This window comes from Acinonyx jubatus, chromosome D1 (assembly GCF_027475565.1).
Source record: "Acinonyx jubatus isolate Ajub_Pintada_27869175 chromosome D1, VMU_Ajub_asm_v1.0, whole genome shotgun sequence".
Lineage (NCBI taxonomy): Eukaryota > Metazoa > Chordata > Mammalia > Carnivora > Felidae > Acinonyx > Acinonyx jubatus.
The window spans coordinates 90,701,611-90,724,943 of NC_069390.1; the positions used below are offsets into that span (position 1 = coordinate 90,701,611).

At 39.2% G+C, this 23,333-nt stretch overlaps 2 protein-coding genes and 1 pseudogene across 9 annotated transcripts; 1 reads left to right on the forward strand and 2 right to left on the reverse strand.

Moving 5' to 3' along the window:
* The first annotated feature begins 792 nt into the window (after positions 1–792).
* PUS3 (pseudouridine synthase 3) lies at positions 793–10,343 on the forward strand. Of its 3 annotated transcripts, none has more exons than XM_053203910.1 (5): positions 793–935; positions 7,367–7,793; positions 7,906–8,471; positions 9,376–9,555; positions 9,692–10,343. In XM_053203910.1, exons 2-5 carry the CDS (start codon positions 7,419–7,421, stop codon positions 10,014–10,016), a joined length of 1,446 nt encoding a protein of 481 aa, XP_053059885.1. In that variant the 5' UTR covers positions 793–935; positions 7,367–7,418; the 3' UTR covers positions 10,017–10,343. The 3 variants fall into 3 exon arrangements, with proteins under 3 accessions (XP_053059885.1, XP_014927716.1, XP_053059886.1); XM_015072230.3 differs by having other exon boundaries at positions 794–935; positions 9,376–9,566; positions 9,706–10,343; XM_053203911.1 differs by having other exon boundaries at positions 914–935; positions 7,371–7,793.
* On the reverse strand, positions 3,053–14,676 carry HYLS1 (HYLS1 centriolar and ciliogenesis associated). 6 transcript variants are annotated; one of them, XM_015072236.3, is made up of 4 exons: positions 14,539–14,676; positions 11,623–11,666; positions 6,725–6,843; positions 3,053–4,344 (listed from the first exon to the last, which is right to left on the reverse strand). In XM_015072236.3, exons 3-4 carry the CDS (start codon positions 6,736–6,738, stop codon positions 3,423–3,425), a joined length of 936 nt encoding a protein of 311 aa, XP_014927722.1. In that variant the 5' UTR covers positions 6,739–6,843; positions 11,623–11,666; positions 14,539–14,676; the 3' UTR covers positions 3,053–3,422. The 6 variants fall into 6 exon arrangements, with proteins under 6 accessions (XP_014927722.1, XP_014927718.1, XP_014927719.1 ...); XM_015072232.3 differs by having other exon boundaries at positions 3,053–4,347; XM_015072233.3 differs by lacking the exon at positions 14,539–14,676 and adding an exon at positions 14,375–14,512 and having other exon boundaries at positions 3,053–4,347.
* On the reverse strand, positions 8,944–9,101 carry LOC113593266 (uncharacterized; annotated as a pseudogene).
* Positions 14,677–23,333: the final 8,657 nt, after the last annotated feature.

Below are 23,333 nucleotides of genomic sequence, written 5' to 3' on the forward strand. Positions count from 1 at the left end.
TCTACCTTCTTTAAGCACCACTCACTACAGACAATTCAGCTCACCCATTCCCGGTTTCAAGCACTCGTGCCCACGTTTCCTCCCAAATATCCGCTTCTGTATTAAAAGATGTCAGAAAGGCCAGAGAATTGCATAGGATAGTAAAGGGGCAGAATGAATGAGTTTCATTTGACAAATTAATTCAAATGTAAAGATGAGAAGGGGGAGTGAAGTTACCCAAGTTCTAAACTTCTGCCCCTGTTCTAATACCTGTGATGTTTCCACATATCTGCTTGTTTTAATTTTAATCCTGATATGTGCCCTTTGCTAAAACAATCATGAGAAAACTGTTTTCCTTGCGGTAAAACCTCCACCTCTTATCCGCATCTGCATTATCAGTTTTCTAACTGGAATCTTTAGATTTGGATCAGCGTCTCTGCAGAAACTCACAAACCAAAGACCTAGTTATGATCTCTCCGTGGTGCTGAAGCACGACTCCCCAGCTCTGTTCGGTCACTCTCGGGCACCTCAATCGTTTGTTTTGAGGTTATCAAATTCCTCTTCAGCCTTTACATGTGGATTATAATAGCAAATGTTTTTATCTTACAATGGTAACTTTTTACTCATGTAAGTGGATATAAAGTCGGACCAGTTTCTTCAATGTTAGTTTTCGTATACAGATAGCAGAGACTTGAAAAACTGCTTTTCCGTTATTTTATAACACTAGATTTATCCTATATTTTATTCTTGTGTTAGCATAGGTCCCAGATTCTGCTTTGTCGGAGGGGAAATGGTGGTCAGACTAGAAAATATTAGGCAGATTTTGGCGTCTCTCTTGGAACTACATTTCCCACAAGGGTGGACTACATCTCCCATGAGACCCTGGGCGCGCGCGCAGAAGACACAAAGTGACAGCTTCCTGTCTCGCGAAAAGCTGCGTGGTCGACAACCGGAAGGTAAGTAAGGGGATTTGGGGATGAATTATCTTCTGGGTTCTCCAAAGAGAAACGCTAAATGTATAGACAGCTGGATGTTTCTCTTTTCCACTCCCCCTTTTACATGCCTTGTTCTTGAAAGCGCTGGTGGGTGAATATGGGATCTCGCTTAGGACCCTGTTTTTGTATCTGGTGCTTCTTGATGCTCCTGGCAGAAAGTCGCAGCAGTAAGAACTCCTTGTAATGCGGTTTACTTAGAGGGCCCTTGGACTGTGGAGTTAAGTCTCTGCTGCCTCAGAATTGTTTGGTCACAAAACTAAATACTAATAGAGGTCAGGATTCCAATAGTCTGTGGAGAGGGAGGCGTGGCGACTTTTTAAAAAATTGTTCAGGAGATTGCTTTCCACGCGATTGCTTTTCACTGTTAGTGATCATAGTGTCTCCTGATCCTTTGGCTATTCCTCCTTCCCTCGTTGGTTTAAAATAAAGGTTATCACGGAGAACGCTTTCTACTACCCTATTGGTTACTAATATTTTGAGATTTGAATCTTTTCAACTTCAAAAAACGTATTGAAACTCTAGCGATAGCTGATTATATTTACAGTCGATGGTCGGCGTACACACGATTCCCTCGTTGTGGTAATGTGGCAGCCCCCTTCCAGGCGTTGGGTGTGCTGCGGTGTGCTGGAGGAAGCAATGCACGTTGTCAGGAGTCTTGGACCCAAGTCTTTTTGCCACAAATCTTACTACCTGCTTAAGCCCTTTGGACTAGTTCTCTGGTTAAAGGGTTAAACTAGGTCACTAAAAACTATGTGTTGATAGTGGGCGTTGAGATAATATAAAGTCATTGGTGTAATTTGCATATAAAAATGCCATGTGGCTTTCAAGGTTTTTAAAGAGGTATAAAAACTACCTTTAATCTCATTACCCAGTAAGGTTTTGATTTTTCCTTGTGCTTTGCATGTGTAGATGACTGTGATCATACTGTATAGTTTACAACTGGTTTCACTTAATTTGCACTTTGTTAATAGCTTCCCATTATTTTCAGTGGACGATATTCCTAATCATTTCACTGTTGGATAGTTTGCAATTTTTACTTTACAGTGAGCATATCCCACATCTATCTTTGAGTCACTGATTATTTCTTTCCCTGATAAATGCCTTCCAGTGGAACTGGATGAATGTGGCCCAGACATTATGGAGCAAGTATATTTTAGCAGATAGTAATGGTCAAAGTTGTTCATTTTTATGTTGCACAGCTGTTTTCCCTTGAACAAGCAAACTGTTTCTGCTGTCCCTCTGATGGCTTCAAATGCTACAAATGACAGTCTCCAGGTTCTAGATGTTCCTCGTTGGATTAGAGGCATCAAGAATAGAACCAATTTAAGGTGAACAGAATTAGCATTTTGGTCTGTACCCAAATAGGCCAGATTCACTTGGATATTTGTGTCTGCATCTAGTTACAGATAGTATTCGTAGTGAAGAAGTTCTGTTTAATAGTGGGAATAGCCTTCAAACAACAAGCATAATTTCCAAGAAAATCTCAGTGGCAAATTATAAAAAGCATGGTATTCTAGAAGTGACAATTGGAGGGCAATGCATTATTGAAGTAATTCTGGAATTAAACTTGGGTTAGAATTCTGTATGTCATGTAGTACTGTTACTGAGCATCTATTGAAAATCACTTGGGACTCTTGGGTGGCTCAGTCGGTTAAGGGTCCGACTTTAGCTCAAGTCATGATCTTACAGTTTGAGAGTTCAAGCCCCATGCCGGGCTCTGTGCTGACAGTTCAGAGCCTGGAACCTGCTTCAGATTCTGTCTCCCTCTTTCTCTCTCTGCCCCTCCCCCACTCATGCACATGTGCTTGCACACACTCTCAAAAAAAAAACATTAGTTTTAAAAAGATCACTTAAGTTTTCTGGATTTACTATGTTCCTTTAGTGATGGAGGATTATCTGTGTTGCTACTTTCCTTCCTTCCTTTAAGGAGTGTGTGCGTAAATGACAGTTTTTTGTTCCTTTCCTCTGGTGCTCATTTAAGTGGTGAGAGTATGATGGGAAGTAATGATTGGAAGGAGAATCATAACCCAGTTTTGAGATCATCTTACTTAGGAAGTAGAAGTAAAAAAAAGATCAAGTTCACAAAATCCAAAAATTCTTTAATGAGTAAGCTTAACACCCAGCAACTTTAAAGACAGCAACTCACACATTGGCCAAAGGTTAAAAACAGTATAGAACAGAAATAGTGCTATCTGACAAAGTGAAAGACCAGATCTGTTTTTCTTTCTCTGGCATTTGTCTTGCAATTACGGGATTTGAGAGTGGTCATTAGGAAGTGAAGTAGTATTTAATACCAATGAGATATAGACTTAGGAAACACCAATGGTAGGTGATGTCTTTATAATGTTCCATGGGCTTTTCAGTTAGTTGTTTCTACTTAAATAAAAGGAAAGAGAGAAAGAACCAGGTTACCCCCAAACAATCCCATAAAAGAGGTTAAAAAAACACTTAAGAAGGAAAAAGAGGGAAGGGAAGCTTCCTGGGCATGACACCATTTGCGAGGTCACAACGAACACCCCAGCGAAGGGCAGATCTTTTCTTCTCAGTTGGCACTAGGTAATTGTTTGGAACATATATGTGCTGAGGCTTGGACTGGGGTTCTGTTCGAGAAAGCATCTGCTCTCGGACACCCCAGCGTAATTCCTTTCTATTATCTTCACCAGGTAACCTTATTGAGTCCCAGTCTCGTTTGTACTCAAAGTATCGGGCTACGCGGTCTACCTTGCCCCGGTTTCGGCTCAACTGGTCCAGCCTTGGGAGAATAAAGGACTTTGGTCGACTGGCAACAATCAGGTCTTGTTCATAAGCTGGAGGGGCCATTCCTTCTCTCCGTAGATAGCAAATGAGCTCATCTTGAGAAATTCCTTGGTATTCATGTGGTAAATTAAATTTTTGTGAAATGTCAGCTGGAGATTCCCTGTCTTCCTGGAACTGCAGACTCATCAGCTTTTGTCTTAAGTCCCAGAGATCCATATCACTTTCTGTACCAGACTCCGATTCACTGATAATTGACTCATCTGTCACTAAGACTTCCCCTCCTGGCTTCTTCCTCAACACCTTTCTCTTCATCACTGGCTTTCGGAGTCTTTGAGAGGCCTCTGAGACTGTTTCTGAAGTGGCATTACTTTCTACGTGTGGGTACTGCAGTTGCACAGGGAGAGGCTGCTTTCCTGGAATTATTGAGGCTTTACTGTAGGGATCATATTGCATAGACTGGGCATCTCTCCTGACATCTCCCTCACCCTGCCTTGCACAGATATGGGTAAAAGCTGTAGTGGCTGCCAACATTCTTTCTTCTGGATCCATATTGGCCCATTTTTGTCCACTGGGTCCCATGAGTTCCTCCATTGCTTCCCCTCCACTGTAGGACCTTCTGGAAGAAAAAATACTGATCAGTTTTCTGATAATTCCCAGCTCATTAACTGTTCATTCCCTTCTTGTGTATTATTTTATTGTAGTCAAATGGAGAAAGAATGGCTAAGGCAATCATAAATGTAATAGTTCTGTAATAAAATACAGATTTTAGAATAGGGTAGTATGGTAGCGGTTTGGAGGGGCATTAACTCAGCTCCAGAAAATCTACCAGCTGCTTTCATTTCCACTCTCTTGTTTGCTCCCACTTTCTAATGCCTGGTAGTTCTGCTACCTGTAGTAGCTCCTAGGACAGTACAGGTGAGGCAGAAAAAGAGCTTGAGACATAATGCTTAACATATATTATGCAACTTACACTGAGGAGCACTTTGTGTATCTAGCATTGTTCTATGTGTTTAACATTTACTAATTCATGGAATCCTGTGAGCTAACTGGTACTCTTATTACCGGTTTTCCACAGATGAATACCATGAGGCATAAAGAACTAGTCCAAGGTTACACAGCTTGTAAGTGATGAAGTTGGAAGTCTAACTCAGGCAGTCTGGCTTCAGTCCTTGCTTTTACCAATGAGAGTGATTTAATCCAAAACCATCACAAAGCAGTGATATGCACATAAACACTCGTATGCTTAAGTGATTTTAATGTGTCATTAGTTGCCAAGCTAAATCTGTTCATCTCAGTACCCTGTCACTGAACTAACTTTTAAACCCCAATCAACCAGCCAAATGCCCAATGCTAGTTTCTGGACTGGATCTAGGACAGGTAGCTACTGCCCACACTATTTCCTGTATCCCTACAATTTTTCTTTCTTTCTAATAAGGACTTTTATGCCCTACAATTTTTCTTTTTAAATTAAATTGAAAAACTAGTACATGCACATGGGAATTTTTTTAATTAAAATACAGTTGACATACAATATTCATTAGCTTCAGTTGTACATTTGACAAGTTTATAGGTTATGCTAAGCTCACTACAAGTATAGCTACTGTCTGTCACCATGACATGTTATTACAATACTATATATACACTAATGACTAGATTTCCTATGCTGTACTGCACATGGTCATTTTAAATAAGGATTCCCCACTTCCCCCACCAAGTCTCACTCTCAAAAGGTAGTTTCTTACACTTTCTCTAGTAATCTTCCATAGTCATATATACATTTTTATACCATAAAGGAGCATATTATATAACTCTTCTGAATCTTTTTTTTTTTTTTTTTTAACATTTATTTATTTTTGAGACAGAATGAGACAGAGCATGAGGGGGGAGGTGCAAAGAGAGAGGGAGGACACAGAATCCGAAGCAGGCTCCAGGCTCTGAGCTGTCAGCACAGAGCCTGATGCGGGGCTTGAACCCAAGAATCATGAGATCATGACCTGAGCCAAAGTCAGACGCTTAACCAGCTGAGCCACCCAGGCATCCCGCAACTCCCCTGAATCTTAAAGATGGTCTTGGTGATCCAGCGAGATCAGCACACATGGACTTCATTTTGTTTAAAGTTGTACAGAATTCTGACATATGGATGTGCCCTAATCGTTTCAGCCCCTGATTTAATTTAGGTTACAGTCTTGTTAAAAACGAATGTTCCAAGTATCTTTCAAGTTTTTACATACTTGTGCAAGCCCACGTGTATGTAAAATTTCTAGAAATGGAGTAGGTGGGTCAAAAGATATGTGTGTGCTCAATTTGATGGATGTTGTCAACTGCCCTGTGAAGAGGCTGTACTGACAGCATCTTCCAGAGCTTGCTTCTCCATTCCCTCTCCAAAGTGGTGTACTGTCAAACCTCCTCTGCAGTCAGCTGGATGAAAAATAGTTCTCCTGTAAATGGTATTTACATTGAGTAGAACTGAACGACTTTTCATACACTTTTATCAGCTGTTTTTCTCTTTTTGTATGAAATGCTTTTCCTTTCCCATTTATCTCTCTGGTTATTGGACTTTCTCTTATTGATCCTTAAATTAAAACAGATGTATATATTTTCTGGGCTTCTATAGTATCTTACATAGAAACGCCTTTCACATTCCAAGACTATAAAAGAAAAGTTTTCTTCTAGTATTTGTTATAGTTTCATTTTTTTTGTATTTAAACTTTTAACATATCATAGATACAGAAACTCTCAAAGGCCAGTAACTAAATGAGCTACCCAGATAACATAGCCTTAGAACACATTTGGTGACAATCCATATAAAGTGACCACCAGTCATGGACTGTCTAGCACTGTCCCAATTTTAAGGATGTAGTATATTCAACGCTAGAATTTTGAAATATGTCAGGAATTTCAACATGTTAATTACATTTTCCAGATTGACTCTTCAATAGCTAGAGGTATAGAACAGAAATTCAACTTAAAAAAAGATCATGATGCTTAATTACCTTCTCTCTGCCATCAAAACCACTTAAGAGTGGGAAACCCTTGACTTCAGGCTCTCCTTGCAATATGAAGTACAATCATTGACAAGTTTCGTCAGTCAGGCTAGCTTCTGCCGTACCACCTTTAAGACAGAACTGAGTGTTAGAGGACAGAATATACAAGCCACTCGTTTTATATGAAATACTGGAAAGCAGTGGAAACTGAGTAGACATATATATTCCATATGAACAGATTTTAAGATTAGAAAGATTAGACAAGTGTAATGAGAAGTCAAAAGGAAATGTTTTAAGGAAAAGTATCAAAAACATGATCATCATCAAAAAAATCATCACAGCTAATGAAGCAGAGAGAAATGGGATCTACAAATATTTTCCCTAAATTCTGACTAAACTTTAACAATGCCATTTCTTGATGCTCCTTTCCTTTTCCCCTGTGAACTGGCCAGACAGGATAGAAAAGAACAGTTATCTATGGATGATCAACCCAGAACAATTAAGCTAACGCTTGTCTCCCTGGGCAGAAGCAAAATATATCCTTTAGGCATTAAATTAAATCTTAGGTACTATTTGCAGATGATGGAATGATATGGACATCACCAAAGTAATCTGCATTGAAACTGTTGTATCCTTTTACTCTTTTTTCAGGTAGAGTGGACCTATATGATTTCTTTATCCCTGGGGTTGGTTGTCTTTTATCATGGCTGAAAGTGACATAGACAGAACCCAAACTGTCAAACTCCTAAAAAGAGTACAGGAACTGGAGCAGGAGGTACAGAGACTTAGAAAAGAACAGGCCAACAACAAAGACTCAACCGTGAGAGAAAATTCTTTAGGAGCTGGAAAAGCTAAGCGTGCATTTGATTTCAGTGCTCATGGTCGAAGACATGTAGCTCTAAAGATAGCCTATTTGGGCTGGGGATACCAAGGCTTTGCCAGTCAGGAAAACACAAACAATACAATTGAAGAGAAACTGTTTGAGGCTCTAACCAAGACTCGACTAGTAGAAAGCAGACAGACATCCAACTATCACCGCTGTGGGCGAACAGACAAAGGAGTCAGTGCCTTTGGACAGGTAAGGGCCACCATACTGTTTCTTAAAGCAAGTGATACCCATGTATTCTAGGTGCACATACTAAGGATTCAGATTGTGTCTTTAAAACAACCATCTTCCTTTAATTCCATAGGTGATTTCTCTTGACCTTCGTTCTCACTTTCCAAAGGACAGGGCTTCAGAGGATTGTAATTTAAAAGATGAAGTCAGTGATGCTGCTAAAGAGATCCGCTATACCCACATTCTCAATCGGGTACTCCCTCCAGACATCCGTGTACTGGCCTGGGCCCCTGTGGAACCTAGCTTCAGTGCTAGGTTCAGCTGTCTTGAGCGGACTTACCACTATTTTTTCCCTCGTGCTGATTTAGACATTGTGGCCATGAACGATGCAGCTCAGAAGTATGTTGGCACACATGATTTTAGGAACTTATGTAAAATGGATGTAGCCAACGGAGTGATCAATTTTCAGAGGACTATTCTGTCTGCTCAAGTACAGCTAGTGGGCCAGAGCCTGGATAAGGAGAGATGGCAAGAACCTTTCCAGTTATGTCAGTTTGAAGTGATTGGCCAGGCATTCCTTTATCATCAAGTCCGCTGTATGATGGCTATCCTTTTTCTGATTGGCCAAGGAATGGAGAAGCCAGAGATTATTGATGAGCTGCTGAACATAGAGAAAAATCCCCAGAAACCTCAGTACAGGTACGTTAAAAACAAAAGACAATTGTTGCTGTTAAAATATTTTTAAATATATTAAATATTTTAAATAATTAAAGGTTAACATATCTTCTCCCAACAACTGTCTAATTAACTAGGTCACTTATTTTGTCTTCTTGAAGCTTTGAATCTAACTTGGAGAATGTCATGAATATGCAGGAGGGCTATCTTTTTCTTCTCTTGTTGTTCTATCCCATTAGTAAGAAATAGGTATATGGACCAGTCCCCTTAAATAAAATAACACTCATTCCTAAATGTTTTTTCCCCTGAATTTATTTTAAGGGTATTATTATTAGGTTCTGGTGAAGTTTAAAAGTGAGCATTCAAACTATTCATATAAATCTTCCTTGCTTTATATTATTGGGCAGTCATACTACTGTACTTTTGAATTTTTCCTTATTTTCAGTGTCTGAAATGGCAAGAAAGGTAGGAAGAATAGTTTGACTTTTGAGACTAGGCTGAGGCCAGACAGACTAACAATTCATTTCTAAAGCAGTGAAATCTAGTTTACTTCATACTATGCAAAATTAACAAGTTCATAAAAATGTTTTCAATTAGCAATAATCACACCTTGGATAAACCTCACTGGCTATGATACTGCAAAATCAACAAGTTGGGAAAAAATGTAAAAAATAATGTTATAGCATTATGGTTGAGGCCTAACCAGTTGATTCATGGTTTCTTGTGTTGTGTTTTTGTTTTTGTCTTTTAAATATAAAGTTGTTCAAGGTTAGGGATGGTGTTTTTTGCTTTCTTATCTGTTACTCAGTACTGACAAAGATTTTCCCCTCCTTTTAACCCAACTACCTCCCCCCCCACTTGTATTTGAAAAACTGTTGGACGGCTGCTGTGTATTTTCATACTGTTTCTTGTCTCTTTTTCCCTCTAGTATGGCTGTAGAATTTCCTCTAGTCTTGTATGACTGTAAGTTTGAAAATATCAAGTGGATTTATGACCGAGAGGTTCAGGAGTTCAATGTTACCCACCTACAACAACTATGGGCTAATCATGCTGTGAAAACTCACATGTTGTATAGCATGCTACAAGGACTGGACTGTGTTGCAGTACCCTGTGGGACAGGTATGACAGGGGAAATCCCAAGAGACGATTATTTACCAGAACCAGTTATGTGGGGTTATGGGAGCAGATTTATGTAAAGTTTGGAGGTGATTCTACTGTGGTAAAGTATCCATGTAACGTATGACTGTATGTATTATAGGACCAGAGATGGATGGAATGATAGAATGGAGAAATGTTAAGCCCTCTGTCATAAAGCAGACCAGTGCCTTTGTAGAAGGAGTGAAAATGCGCACATATAAACCACTAATGGATCGTCCTAAATGCCAAGGATTAGAATCCCGGATCCAGCATTTTGTACGTAGGGGACGTATCGAGCACCCACATTCATTCCTTGAGGAAGAAACAAAAGCCAAAAGGGACTGTCATGATATAATGGAGGAAGAAAATACTCTTTTGGAGAAACCAACAAAGAGAGTCTGTGTTGATACAGAAATTAAAAGCATCAGTTAACCATAAGAGAATCTAGGAGGCAACAAGCAGCTAGTAGTAGGTGGAGAGAAAGAAATACAAGAAAATATGTACTACAAGAAGTCCTAAACATTCAGATTATCAGCTCTTTGAAAAAATAAAACAAGAACCCTCCCCCCCAAAAAACCCCAAACCAAAAGAACATTAAGCCCTGTGAAGGAAGCTCCTACCTGAGTAAGAGAATTCAAACATTCTCATTCCTGCCCAAAAGGATTAAGAGATGGAAGAAGAAAAAGCAATTGTGAAATGGGGTTTACATACATGTGGAAACCTGTGCCTCAAATTCATTAAAGCCTGATCCTACAAGTGTCTAACTTGTTATGCTGTTTGTTTATTTAATTTTGAGAGAGAGAGAGGAGACAGAATCTTAAGCAGGCTCCATGCTCAGCACTGGGCCCAAAGCGAGGCTTGATCTTACGACCCTGGGATCATACCTGAGCCAAAATAAAGAGTAGGATGCTCAACTGACTGAGCTACCCAGGCACCCCTGTTATTTTTGTCTTTTTAAAAAGCAAATGGGGGTGCCTGGGTGGCTCAGTCGGTTAAGTGTCCGACTTCGGCTCAGGTCACGATCTCGCGGTCAGTGAGTTCAAGCCCCGTGTCGGGCTCTATGCTGACAGCTCAGAGCCTGGAGCCTGTTTCAGATTCTGTGTCTCCCTCTCTCTCTGACCTTCCCCCGTTCATGCTCTGTCTCTGTCTCAAAAATGAATAAACGTTAAAAAAAAAAAAGCAAATGAATGGAGCGCCTGGGTGGCTCAGTTGGTTAAACATCCAACTTTGACTCAGGTCATGATCTTGTACTCTTGTGAATCTGAGCCCTGCATCAGGCCCTGTGCTGACAGCTCAGAGCCTGGAGGCAGCTTCGGATTCTGTGTCTCCCTCTCTCTCTGCCCCTCCCCTACTCATGCTCTTTGTCTCTCTCTCAAAAATAAACAAACATTAAAAAAATTAAAAGAAAAAAGCAAATGAAATATTCACTACTCCTCTGAATTTTCATAAAGAGCTTTGCCTGAGTGTCTTATTTTTTAAAAGAGAAATTAAAAGTAAGAAATTTAGTCCGTTAAATATTTGATACATTGGTTTATACCAGGCACAATACTACCTGAAAATGTCCTAACTCAATAAAGCACAGCATCTCTTAGAAAGCTTATCAGTCTAGTGCTGTGTGAGCCACAAATGGTCTCAGTTGCATAGTCATCATCTTCTTCACCACCTTTTACATAAGTTGCAAACATTCTTGGGGCGCCTGGGTGACTCAGTCACTTAAGCCTCTAACTCTTGGTTTTAGCTCAAGTCATGACCTCACGGTTCAGCAGTTTGAGCCCCACATCTCCACTCTGCACTGACAGCATGGAGCCTGCTTTGGATTCTCCCTCTCCCTCTCTGACCCACCCCTGCTAAAAAAAATCTATCTATCTATCTATCTATCTATCTATCTATCTAGAGATAGAGATATATAGATAGCCTTCCTTTTTAATTTTGATGTCAGGATCCTTTTGTTTTTAGTGTAATCATTGAGTCTAGTAGAATATCCTCACTTAAACATGGAAGGACAAACCAAAGCATTTTATTTTTTTCAATTTCCTACCTTATTTCAATGTACCTCCACTGCCATTAGTTTTCGAGAAAAACCTGGAAAAGAAGAGTTTAAGAAATCACTATTTTAAAAATTCAACTTTAAAGAAACGATACATAGGACAAAAAAACACTAAAATGCCATGCTTGGAAGATTCCTTAGAAGCAAAGGAGTTAGAGGATTAGGGTCTTAGATCTTAAAATTCTTTCAAGGTTAATTAAACTATACTATCAAATCTAGAAGAATAAGCATTTAGTGACATTAAAAAAAAAATTTTTTTTAACGTTTATTTATTTTTGAGACAGAGAGAGACAGAGCATGAGTGGGGGAGGGTCAGAGAGAGGGAGACACAGAATCTGAAACAGGCTCCAGGCTCTGAGCTATCAGCACAGAGCCCGAAGCGGGGCTTGAACTCAGGGACCGTGAGATCATGACCTGAGCCGAAGTTGGACGCTTAACCGACTGAGCCATCCAGGCGCCCCTAGTGACATTATTTTTTTGGTAGTTACCATAGATACACTCAGGACAATCATCACAGATGAAGCAATGATGCATCCTAAAATGTAACTTTGCAAAATTACTTACGTTATCTGAGGTAATATTTATCATAAATTTCAGTTTCTGACTCACGGTATGGAGTCAGAAGTAGGCCTTAGATCTTATTTTCTTCATTGGAAAAAATGGAAGGAATTAAATGAGATTATATACATTATATATGAAGATATAACACATAATATGTATTATATGTAACATACACATATATGGTATGTATACAAATAAAACGGTGCTTTGTGAGAGGTATTACACCATTTATTTCAATGTTCATGCAATACAAAACTACCTACTAAAAAGATAAAACAGAATAAAGCAGGGACAGAAATGGAATAGGACTCTGGGCTAGGAGGATCTCCAATACTAAAGCCCAAAGAGATTTTTTTTAATGTCATATCTACTATACTATACAGTGATTAACATGTTATTTTGTTTGCATTTAAATTAGGGCACACTCCTTTTTCTTCAATGTATGAAGAAGGGTGTTTGCAAATAGTAAAACATAAACTGTAGTAAAGCTCATAGGTAACTGTAAGTTCTTTCTTTTTAATAAAGACCTGATAATCCTTTCCCTTTACTTAGGAGGAACCTGTCACATAGAAGCTAGAGCAGCTTATATTTTGTAGATACTGATAATATTGACCAAAATACCCAGTAGTGCCTTCTCTTCAAAAATCTTAAGCAACTTGGTATCCCAGGTTTAGTAGTTCCAAGTGCAAGGATTTCAAGGGTGAAAGGGGAGGATTTTAAACTGGGATACTAGTTAGATTCTAACCATTACAAGGAGGCTACTGTAGAGTTACAACAAATTTATCTACCTCTGGGGAGAAGTAAGCAAGTAGCTGAAAGAACCACAACTTTGGAACAAAGCAAGCAGCTTAAAGAACCACAACATTGGAGCAAAACAAGAGAAAACAAAACACCCAGCAAAAGTCAACCATAATCCAAGGGACAACTGGGGAAAATATGTGTGCAACAGGTTCAAAATCACTAATTCAAATTCCTCTTAGAAAGCTAGTAAAAGGTAAATGCACCAGAATAGGGGACCAGAATAAAGGAAAGACAGAAAATGTCCCGAAGAAATAATGACTAATACACACAAAAAAATGTTTAATCTCATTAATAACGGAAATAAAGACATTAAGATGTCTTTTCAGATTGGTAAGATTTTCTCATACCCAGTGTCAGTCAGAGTGTGGAGAAATAAGCACCCTACACACTGTGTGTGTGTAGATGGGGGGATATCAATTTTTCTAGAGGGCAGCTTGGCATTATGAATCACAATTTAAACTGCACCACAATGTCTAAGCCATAATCCACTTCCAAGAATTATTCTAAGGAGATAAATTGAACAAGAATGCAAACATGTATACATACCTGTAACCACCACCATTCTATTTTATGATGAAGAAACTGGAAAAACAAGTGTCCATCGTGAGGGGACTGGTTAAATAATATATTGTACAGTAGTGCCATTGTAAGAAGTACCATGCATCCATTAAAAATGATAATGCTTTATCTATATTTGACAGTCACATGCTCCTAAAATATTACTAAGGCATAATCTGCTTTTTAAATGACTGTGCTTTATCATATTTAAAACAATTACATAAAACCAAATATATTTTATGAATATAATTAGGTATATATACTCAAAACGCATATATCTGAAGGGAACCCAAACATGAAGTGGGTTTTTTTGATGGTTATCTGTGGCCCAGTGGAATATCTAGAATTTTCTTCTTTTTTTCCTTTATACGTTCGTTCTTCTTGGATTTATTTCTAAAATCAACGGGACGGTATAACTTTACAATCAGAAAAAAGGTTTATTTTCATCTGGGGTAGGGCTACAGGGTTCGTTTTTCCACCCTATCCTAACTCATTAGCGAGAGAGCTGCTCGCACGGTTACACCCAGAAGTTCACAAAGGGCGCAACTACCGGCTGGGAAGACTGGTCGCTGCACAACAACAAAGGCCACCTGGTGCCCACCTGGCCTCGGACGCGGTCGTCGCCTCGGATGCTGGTGGCCTCCGGGGAACCCGGCTCCCGCGGCGACACCACCCCCTTCCCCTGCAGCCCTCTGGGTTACGGAGGTGCCAGCCAGGGCAGCTATCGGGCTGGCAGTAGACGTGGGGCGCGCCACCGGAGCCCACTGTGACTTCAAGGGGCTCAGGCACGCCAAGGGCACAGCACGACACAGCTTACACCAACCTTGGGAAGCAGTAAACCCGGGTTTGGAAGGTATGTCGGACGTGAGACGGCGCACCAGTGAGGGTACTCCCATTCCGTGCTATCCAGACCTCGACCTCTCCGCACGGCGGGCGATCGGCCCTCGTGGGCCCGTGCGCCCCCTATTCCAGTCTCTACCCGCTTACCGGCCCCGCCGAGGTCCGCTCGCCGCACCGACTCCCGCTGCCGGCCTAGCGAAGCTCCGCAAGATTCCGTTAGCGTCCAGCAGCTCGCGCAGGCGCACGGCACACCCAACCTCCAAGCTACAGTTAACGCCTGGCCGCCGCGGTTTAAACTATAAGAGCGAACCTGCATCCTCGGCCCCGCCCTCCAGTTCTCCTATTGGTTCTGACCATGAACGTCTTCCATGTCTACATTCTGATTGGTGCCCATTTTCTCTTGCCTTCCTCCACTGGCGGGAGGAAGCCCGGGATTTGAGGCGTGGATTCGGAAATGTGCGAACCTCCCCTTGCTCTGGCGCGTAACCCGGAACTGTCTCTGCGGCGCCTTCAGGCCTACGGGTAGAGAAGGAAGGGACTGTCTAACCTCGGTTCACGGCAAGTTAGCTGAGTTTTGGGAGGGACGCCCTTAACGTTCCGTTCATCTCAGTGGAACGAATGTCCGCCCTTCCCAATTTGGGGCGGCCCCGGGGGGTGGGTGGCGTTGGAACTGAAGGTCCTCAGAGCTCAGCTGGAGCATCTCCAGCCTCCAGCTTTTTCAGACAGCCCCCCTGGGGTCTGACATACGCAGGTTCTGTGCACGCTCTTTGAATCCTTTCCGTGGCTTCTGGTTTGACGGGTTGCTGTGCCTCCCGTGCGTACCAGTGTTACTCTGCACTTGTGCTCCACCCATGCTGACTTCTTGCTAGGATTGGCACTCACTTGGGGTTTTCCTTCGGAGTGCTCCCGTCTGCTCCCTTGACATAATCATACTCCTTAAAAAAACGTGTGTGTGTTTGTGTATGTACCCGCTTTGGGAATTGCTGAGGATGAGATCTAGAAAAGAAAATGAGTAGAGGTCCCCACGACTCAGCATTTTCTAGTCATTGCCCTGCAACATAACTAAACAATTTGTCCTGCCAAGTCCTGAGCGTTCTGGATCCCAATTTACACAAATAGGCGCTGGATGACAAATTTGTATTATTTCTTAAATCCAGGATTCAATGAGAGAGAGAAGATCATATTTAATCCACTTCGCATTGTCTCTTATTCTTCCCTCTTAGTCTCGGGGCCTTTGCACTAGCTCTAAGTCACTTTGGATTTGTTGGGGGAAAGAAAAAGGACTAAACAAGATGGCAGAAAGTAGGTTGTAAAGATTTGAATGACCCTACCCCCTAGATTTCAATCTCAGTCAATACCACTTTAGTGCCACACATTCTTTTCTTTCCTCATGGGCAAATATCCCTTGTTCTAGTTTGGTTGTCTTACACCTGCATGACCTTTTCTTTGACATCAAATCTCCTCAATGTGTTTTAGAAACAAGAGTAGAGTCATTTTTCTTACCTACTGCTTTGATCATTTAACATGTTCCTTACCTCCGCCCCCAATTATTTTCTTGTTATCCTTTATGTTAAAGTTTGATTTTTAAAAACCTTTAATTGATAACAACTTAAAGGATCTATCTCCTGTCATATTTCAAGTGGTATCTTGTGTTCAACTCAGTCCTTGTTTTTTGGTGGATCACTATACTCCAACTTTGCCTAGATCTGATTTAATAATCTTCATGATTCTCTGAAATACATTACACCCAGGTCAAGAAACCTTAACTAAGGCCGTCTAAAATACAGCATATAAAAGAAAATCCTATTCTTGAAAACCAAATTGTATCCTTAAAAATTTTTATTAAGGAAAGTTACAAACACATAAAAAAAAATTGTATGTAATGAAGCCCCATGAACTCAATGCCCAGTTCCAATAATTATTAACTCATGACCAATCTTGTTGATTCTATATCACTATCCATGTACCTACTTTTATATTGTTTTGAAGAGAATATCAGGCATCTGAAATCTATTATTACATATGATATTTTTACAAAAGACTTTTAAAAAGCATAACCGCAATACTATTATCACACCTAAAATATCTAATATATTTCATTAATAGCATCAAATAACCAGTGTTTGATTTTCTACTTGTCTCATTTTTGCCCCCTTGTTTGTTTGAACCAGGATCCAATCAAGTCCACACATTGTGACTGGTTGTTTCATTTACATTTCTTTTATAAATTCCTCCTCCATTTTCTTCTTGTGCAGTTTGTTGAAAGAAGCACATTGTTGGTCCTATGGAGTTTCCCATAATCTGGATTTTGCTGATTACATTTAATTTATGCAATTTAATATGGTTTCCTTACCTCTCACTTATAACAGAGGTCTCTTTTAGATGCTTTCCCTACTTAGGTTTATTAACCCACCAACATCTTTTTCTGTGCTTGAAATATTACTTTCAGTTGGTTATATTGTCATGCTTAAGGTAATCCTCCTTTATGATATGTTTGCTCACCTCACCCCTTTGTTGACATTTTCAAACTCCTTCAACTGTAGCCCTCTCTTACCTGACTCATTATCTCCTGCCTCTAACATTTGCAATTCTTCCTTCTTTAGTCTTGGAAATACAGAGAAAAACAATGGCATAAAGAAAAGCAAAATGAGGGGTTGCCCTGGTGGCTCAGTCAGGTTACGCATCTGACTTGATTTCGGCTCAGGTCATGATCTCACCATTCATGAGTTCAGACCCTGCATCTAGCTCTGTGCTGATGATGTGGAGTCTGCTTGGGATTCTCTCTCTTTCCCTCTCTCTCTCTGTTCCTCCCCTGCTTGTGCTTGCTTGCCCTTTCAAAATAAATAAACAAACTTAAAAAAATTTAAAAAAAGAAAAGCAAAGCAAAATGAAAACAGCTCTCTCTACCCTGCTGCCGCCTCCTATCAGCCTACTTGTCCAATTTCTCCTCTCTGTTCTCATTGCTCAGTTGTTTCTTAAGTCCCTGCATTCTGGATTCTATGCTCATCAGTGTATTCAAAGTGTACTCTCAAATGTAACTAGTGATCTTCTTAACAGTCATCTCTAGTTGTTTTGGTCGGTTCCCGTTCTCTCTCTCTTCCTCTCTCTCTTTTTTTTTTTTTTTTGAGACTGTTTGATAATTTATTCAGCAAATATTTGTTGAGCACTTAACCTTAAAAATAAAACTGTGAGTTGTTTTACCAGCAAAAATTGGTTTATTTGGGAATAGCAGGGGATTGTAACCTGGGACTGTAACCTGAGACATGCAAGGTTTTAGCAAAATGATGGGCAAATACAGAGAACAAAGGAGAGACATTCTTTTATAGAGGAAAGGAGGAAGTTAGGAGGGGCTGTTATAAGCAAAAAGTACTTTGGAGTAAACTGGGAATTTGAAGTATTCTAGGGTTTTCATTGGCTGAGTTGTGACAGTCTCTCATTGGTTGGGCTGTTGTCAGGCAAATAGAAAAAGCCTCCTTCTTTCTGGGGTAGTAGAGTATAGGCTTCTTCCTTTTGGAAATGCAAGGCACATCGCTTTTTATTGGGGAATCTATAATTGACAATGAACTGTAGGGCATGAAACCTCCCCTTTCTGACCTCTCAGCTCCGTTTTAAATGAGGTAGCCTTTACTTGGTTTCACAATACCTATGTTAGGTACTGTGCCATGTCTTAGTGATTTGATGATGAATAAAAAGACATGATCCTTGCCCTTATAAAGCTTCCAGTTGGGTAGGAGAAAATGACATTTATCAAACAATCACAAATTATTGTAAAATTACAATTCTGTCCAGTGCTAAAAAGAGGCAAATGGTCTCATAAGAACATCTAATAATGGGGAGATTTGACATAGTGCCACTGAACAAAGAGCTAAAGGATAGTAGGGAAAATGTGGAAGGGTGAGATGGGGGTGAAAGGAGATTTCTAGGCAGAAGGAAAAGCATATGCAAAGGCCTATTGGGGGTGGAAGATTGGAAGATTCAAGAAATTGAAAGAAGACCAGCAAAGAGAGGGTAGAGGTGAGACGGAAGAGGTAGGCAAGGGCCAGGTTACGTAGGTCATGTAGGCCAAGACAAAGAATTTGATTTTTTCCTAAGAACTATGGAAACTCACTAAAGTGAAGATTAGGATGTGTTATGTGACACATTCATATGTGCATTTGAAATTTTGTCTTGGATGCATTGAGGAGAATGCATCTGAGGGGGCAAGATTATGTGAAGTACAAATGCGAAGCAGTTACAGTATTTTAGGCAGAAGATGGTGGTTGCTTAGGTGAGGATGCTAACAGCCAGAAATAGCAAGAAGAGAGAGGACAGATAGCTATTTAGTGGATAAAACTCATAATGACTTGACCTTGAATTGACTGGGGTTGATGTATGGAAGATAGGTCATGGATTATTTGTAGGTTTCTGGTTTTTGCAGCTGGATGCCACTTTCTGAGATGGAGAATTCTGGAAGACCATATTTTGACAGGCAGAGTTAGATTTTGGGCATGGTGAATTTGAGATGTCCTTGAGACATCCAGGTGGAGGTAAAATTAAGCAGTTGGAAATCTGAGTGTGGAGGTCAGATGCAAAGTATGGCCTTGTAGTATTTGCATGTGGGTGGATAGTTGTTTAAGTAATGGGTGTGAATGAGATCTTCCAGGAAAGAGTATAGAATGAAAAGAGAAAGCAGCCTAGTCTCTTCTTGAAACTCATCTGGTGAACTCTCTGAGGTTACCCTGTCCTGGCTCTCCTCTCACCTCTCCTCTTCTGCCTCTCAACTGTTGCTGGTTTCCAGAGTATGGTCTTTTTTCCCCCTTGGAGAGCTAAATAGTTTTATCGCTTCCACAACTCATTTTATGTGAGATAAGTTCAAAATATTTCCAATTGTTATTCTTCCCTGGTTTCTAAAATTTATCTTTGCTGTGTACTAAGATTTCTACATGAATACCTTTTTTGTCTTCCCAAATACAACATATCTAAAATACTATTTATTGTTTCCCTCTGGATTCACCCTTATGATATCCATATTCCTTTCAGTGATCTTTTCATTTCCCTGGGTTTTCATCACTGAAGGAATGATCATTTTTTTACTCTTTCTTATCCCCATATATCTTATAATTATTTTTTTCAATATATGAAATTTATTGTCAAATTGGTTTCCATACAACACCCAGTGCTCATCCCAAAAGGTGCCCTCCTCAATACCCATCACCCACCCTCCCCTCCCCCCCCACCCCCCATCAACCCTCAGTTTGTTCTCAGTTTTTAAGAGTCTCTTATGCTTTGGCTCTCTCCCCCTCTAACCTCTTTTTTTTTTTTTTTACCTTCCCCTCCCCCATGGGTTTCTGTTAAGTTTCTCAGGATCCACATAAGAGTGAAAACATATGGTGTCTGTCTTTCTCTGTATGGCTTATTTCACTTAGCATAACACTCTCCAGTTCCATCCACGTTGCTACAAAGGGCCATATTTCCTTCTTTCTCATTGCCACGTAGTACTCCATTGTGTATATAAACCACAATTTATATACATGGACATTCACCCATGTATTGTAAATGTCCATTTATATACAATGGACATTCATCAGTTGATTGGTCTTTCCATAATTTGGCTATTGTTGAGAGTGCTGTGATAAACATTGGGGTACAAGTGCCCCTATGCATCAGTACTCCTGTATCCCTTGGGTAAATTCCTAGCAGTGCTATTGCTGGGTCATAGGGTAGGTCTATTTTTAATTTTTTGAGGAACCTCCACAGTTTTCCAGAGTGGCTGCACCAATTTGCATTCCCACCAACAGTGCAAGAGGGTTCCCGTTTCTCCACATCCTCTGCAGCATCTATAGTCTCCTGATTTGTTCATTTTGGCCACTCTGACTGGCGTGAGGTGATACCTGAGTGTGGTTTTGATTTGTATTTCCCTGATAAGGAGCGACGTTGAGCATCTTTTCATGTGCCTGTTGGCCATCCGGATGTCTTCTTTAGAGAAGTGTCTATTCATGTTTTCTGCCCATTTCTTCACTATATATCTTATAATTATTAAGTTCTGCATTTATTTCCTTTTAAAGTCTCCTCTCACTTCCATTTCCTTTTTACTATTAATCTCTAGTTCAGCCCTAATTATTTCACTTTCAGATTCTTTCAGTAACACATTTAATAATATGGAAGGATATGACATAGTAATTAAGACTGTATGCTCTGAGCTCATATTATCTGGGCTCAAAATCTAACTCCTCCACTCCCTAGTTTTGTGACTGAGGCAAGTTATATGGCATCTCTTTGATTCGATTTTCTTACTTTTAAAATGGAGATGATAATCTGACTTTCATGGGGTTGTTGTGAAAGTTAAATGAGAAAATGCACATTAGCACAGTGTCTACCAAATAATAATAACTTGCCGCATTATAGATCTTGTATAGTTGACCCTTGAACAACACAGATTTAAACTGTGCAGACTGACTGATCATGTAGCTTTTTAAAATAAATATAATAATAGTACTGTGAATATATTTTTCTTCCTTATGATTTTCTTAATATTTTCTTTTTTCTACCTTTATTATAAGACTACAGTGTATAATATATATAACATTCAAAATATGTATTAACCAACTATCTTATCAGTAAGGCTTCTGGTGAACAGAGGCTATTAGTAGTAGTTAAGGTTTTGGGGAGTCAAAAGTTACATGCAGATTTGCAACTTCACTAGAATTTACCAGTGGAGTCATCTGGGCCATGGGTTTCCTTTGTGGAAAGTTTTTTGATTATTAATTTAATATTTTAAATAGTTATGGAACTAATCAAATAATTCAGTATTGGGTAAATTGCAATAGTCTGTAATGTTTGAGGAATTGGTCCATTTTGTCTAAGTTGTCAAATTTATTTATATAGAGTCATTCATAGTATTACCTTATTATCTTTTTGAGGTCATCAAGGTCTGTAGTGACATCCCATACTTCATTCCTGATGTTGGAAATAATATTTCTTCTCTATTTTGTCAGTCTTACTAGAGGTTTCTAAATTTTTTAGATCTTTTCAAAGAATCAGCTCTTTTATTTTTTTCAATTGTTTTTCTGTTTTCATTTTCGTTGATTTCTCCTCTTATTATTTCCTTCCTTCTGTGTAGGGTTTAATTCGCTCTTGTTTTCTTAGGTTCTTGAGATGGGTACTTAGAATACTGATATGTGGCTTTTCCTCTGTTCAGATGTATGCATTTCTTGCTATAAAAGGAGCTATAAAAAGAGCACTGCGTTAGCTCCTTTCTACAAGTTTTGACATATTTTAATTTTTATTCAGTTCAATGCATTTAAAACAATTTTCCCTTGAAAGTTCCTCTTTGATCCATGGGGTACCTAAGAGTATGTTGTTTAATTTTCAAGTGTTTGTAGATTTTCTTACTATCTTTTTGTTATGAATTTCTGGTTTGATTCCATTGTTGTTGGAGGATGCACTTTGTGTAAGTTTAAGTCTTTTACATTTATTTAAGTTTGTTTATGGCCCAGATGTGGCAAACCTTGGTGCATGTTCTGTGGGCACCTAAAACAGTGTTTATTCTTTTGTTATTGGGTAAAAGGTTTAGCAAATGTCAGATCCTTTGGTTGATTATGGTACTGAGTTCACCCATGTACTTGCTAAATTTATGTCTAGTTGTCTTATCAATTGTTGAGAGAAAAATGTGGACGTCTCCAGCTATAATTGTGGATTTGTCTATTCCTTCAGTTCTATCAGTTTTTGCTTTACATATTTTATAGCTCTGTTGTTGGATGTTTGCTTATTTAGAATTGCTCTGCCTTCTTGATGGATTGATTGGCCTTTTTATGTAATGTTCCTCTCTGTCTCTGGTAATTTTCTTTGCCCCAAAGTCTACTTTATCTATGGTTAATAACTCCTGCTGTCTTTTGATTGTTTGTATGCTGTATCTTTTTCATCCTTTTATTTTCAATATTATATTTACAGTGAGTTTCTTATAGATAACATAAAGTTGTATCATGTTTGCTAATCCATTCTGCCAATCTGTGTCTTGATGTATTTAGAACATTTACAGGTAGGATAATAATTGATATTTTGGACTTTAAGTCAGTCATTTAATTAGTTTTGTTTTTGTTTTTCATGTCTTTTAGTTTTTCCTGCCTTCATATAGAGTACAGGAATAATTTTTAGAATTCCATTTTTATTTATCTGTTTGCATTTTCTCTCACTTTATTCTTGGTGAGTCTAACTGAAAGTTTGTTTTATCTTATTCTTTTCAAAAAGCAGGTCTTAGTTTTATTGATCTTTTCTATTGCCTTTTAAGTCTCTACTTCACTTATTTCCACTCATCCTTGTTATTTCCTTCTTTCTGTTAATTTTGAACTTCATTTGTTGTTCTTTTTCTGGTTCCTTGAGGCGTCAAGTTAGGTTGTGTATTTAAGGTCTTTCTTGTTTCTTAACGTAGACGTTCATCTCTGTGAACTTCCCTCTTAGAACTGCTGTGGTTCTTAGAACTGCTGCGGTGTGTTGAATTTCCACTTTCATTTGGCTTGAGGTATTTTTTGATTTATGATTTGATTTCTTCTTTGACTCATTGGCTGTTCAGTAGCATGTTGTTTAATCTCTATATATTTATGAATTTTCCAGTTTTCTTTTTGTAATTGATTTCTAGTTTCAAACCATTGTAATTGAAAAAGATGCCTGATATGACTTCATTCTCTTTAAATTTATTAAGACTTGTTTTGTGGCCTAATTTATGATCTATCCAGGAGAATGTGTTTGCTTAAGCCATGTGTGCTTAAGGAAGGTATGCATTCTGCTGCTTTTGGATGAAATGTTCTGTGTATGTCTTTTAAGTTCATCTGGTCTAATGTGTCATTTAAGGCCAATGTTTACTTATTGATTTTCTGTCTGGATGATCTATCCTTTGATGAAAACAGAGTATTAAAGTCCCCTGATATTACCAACTTAGAGGTGCCTGGGTGGCTCAGTTAGATGAG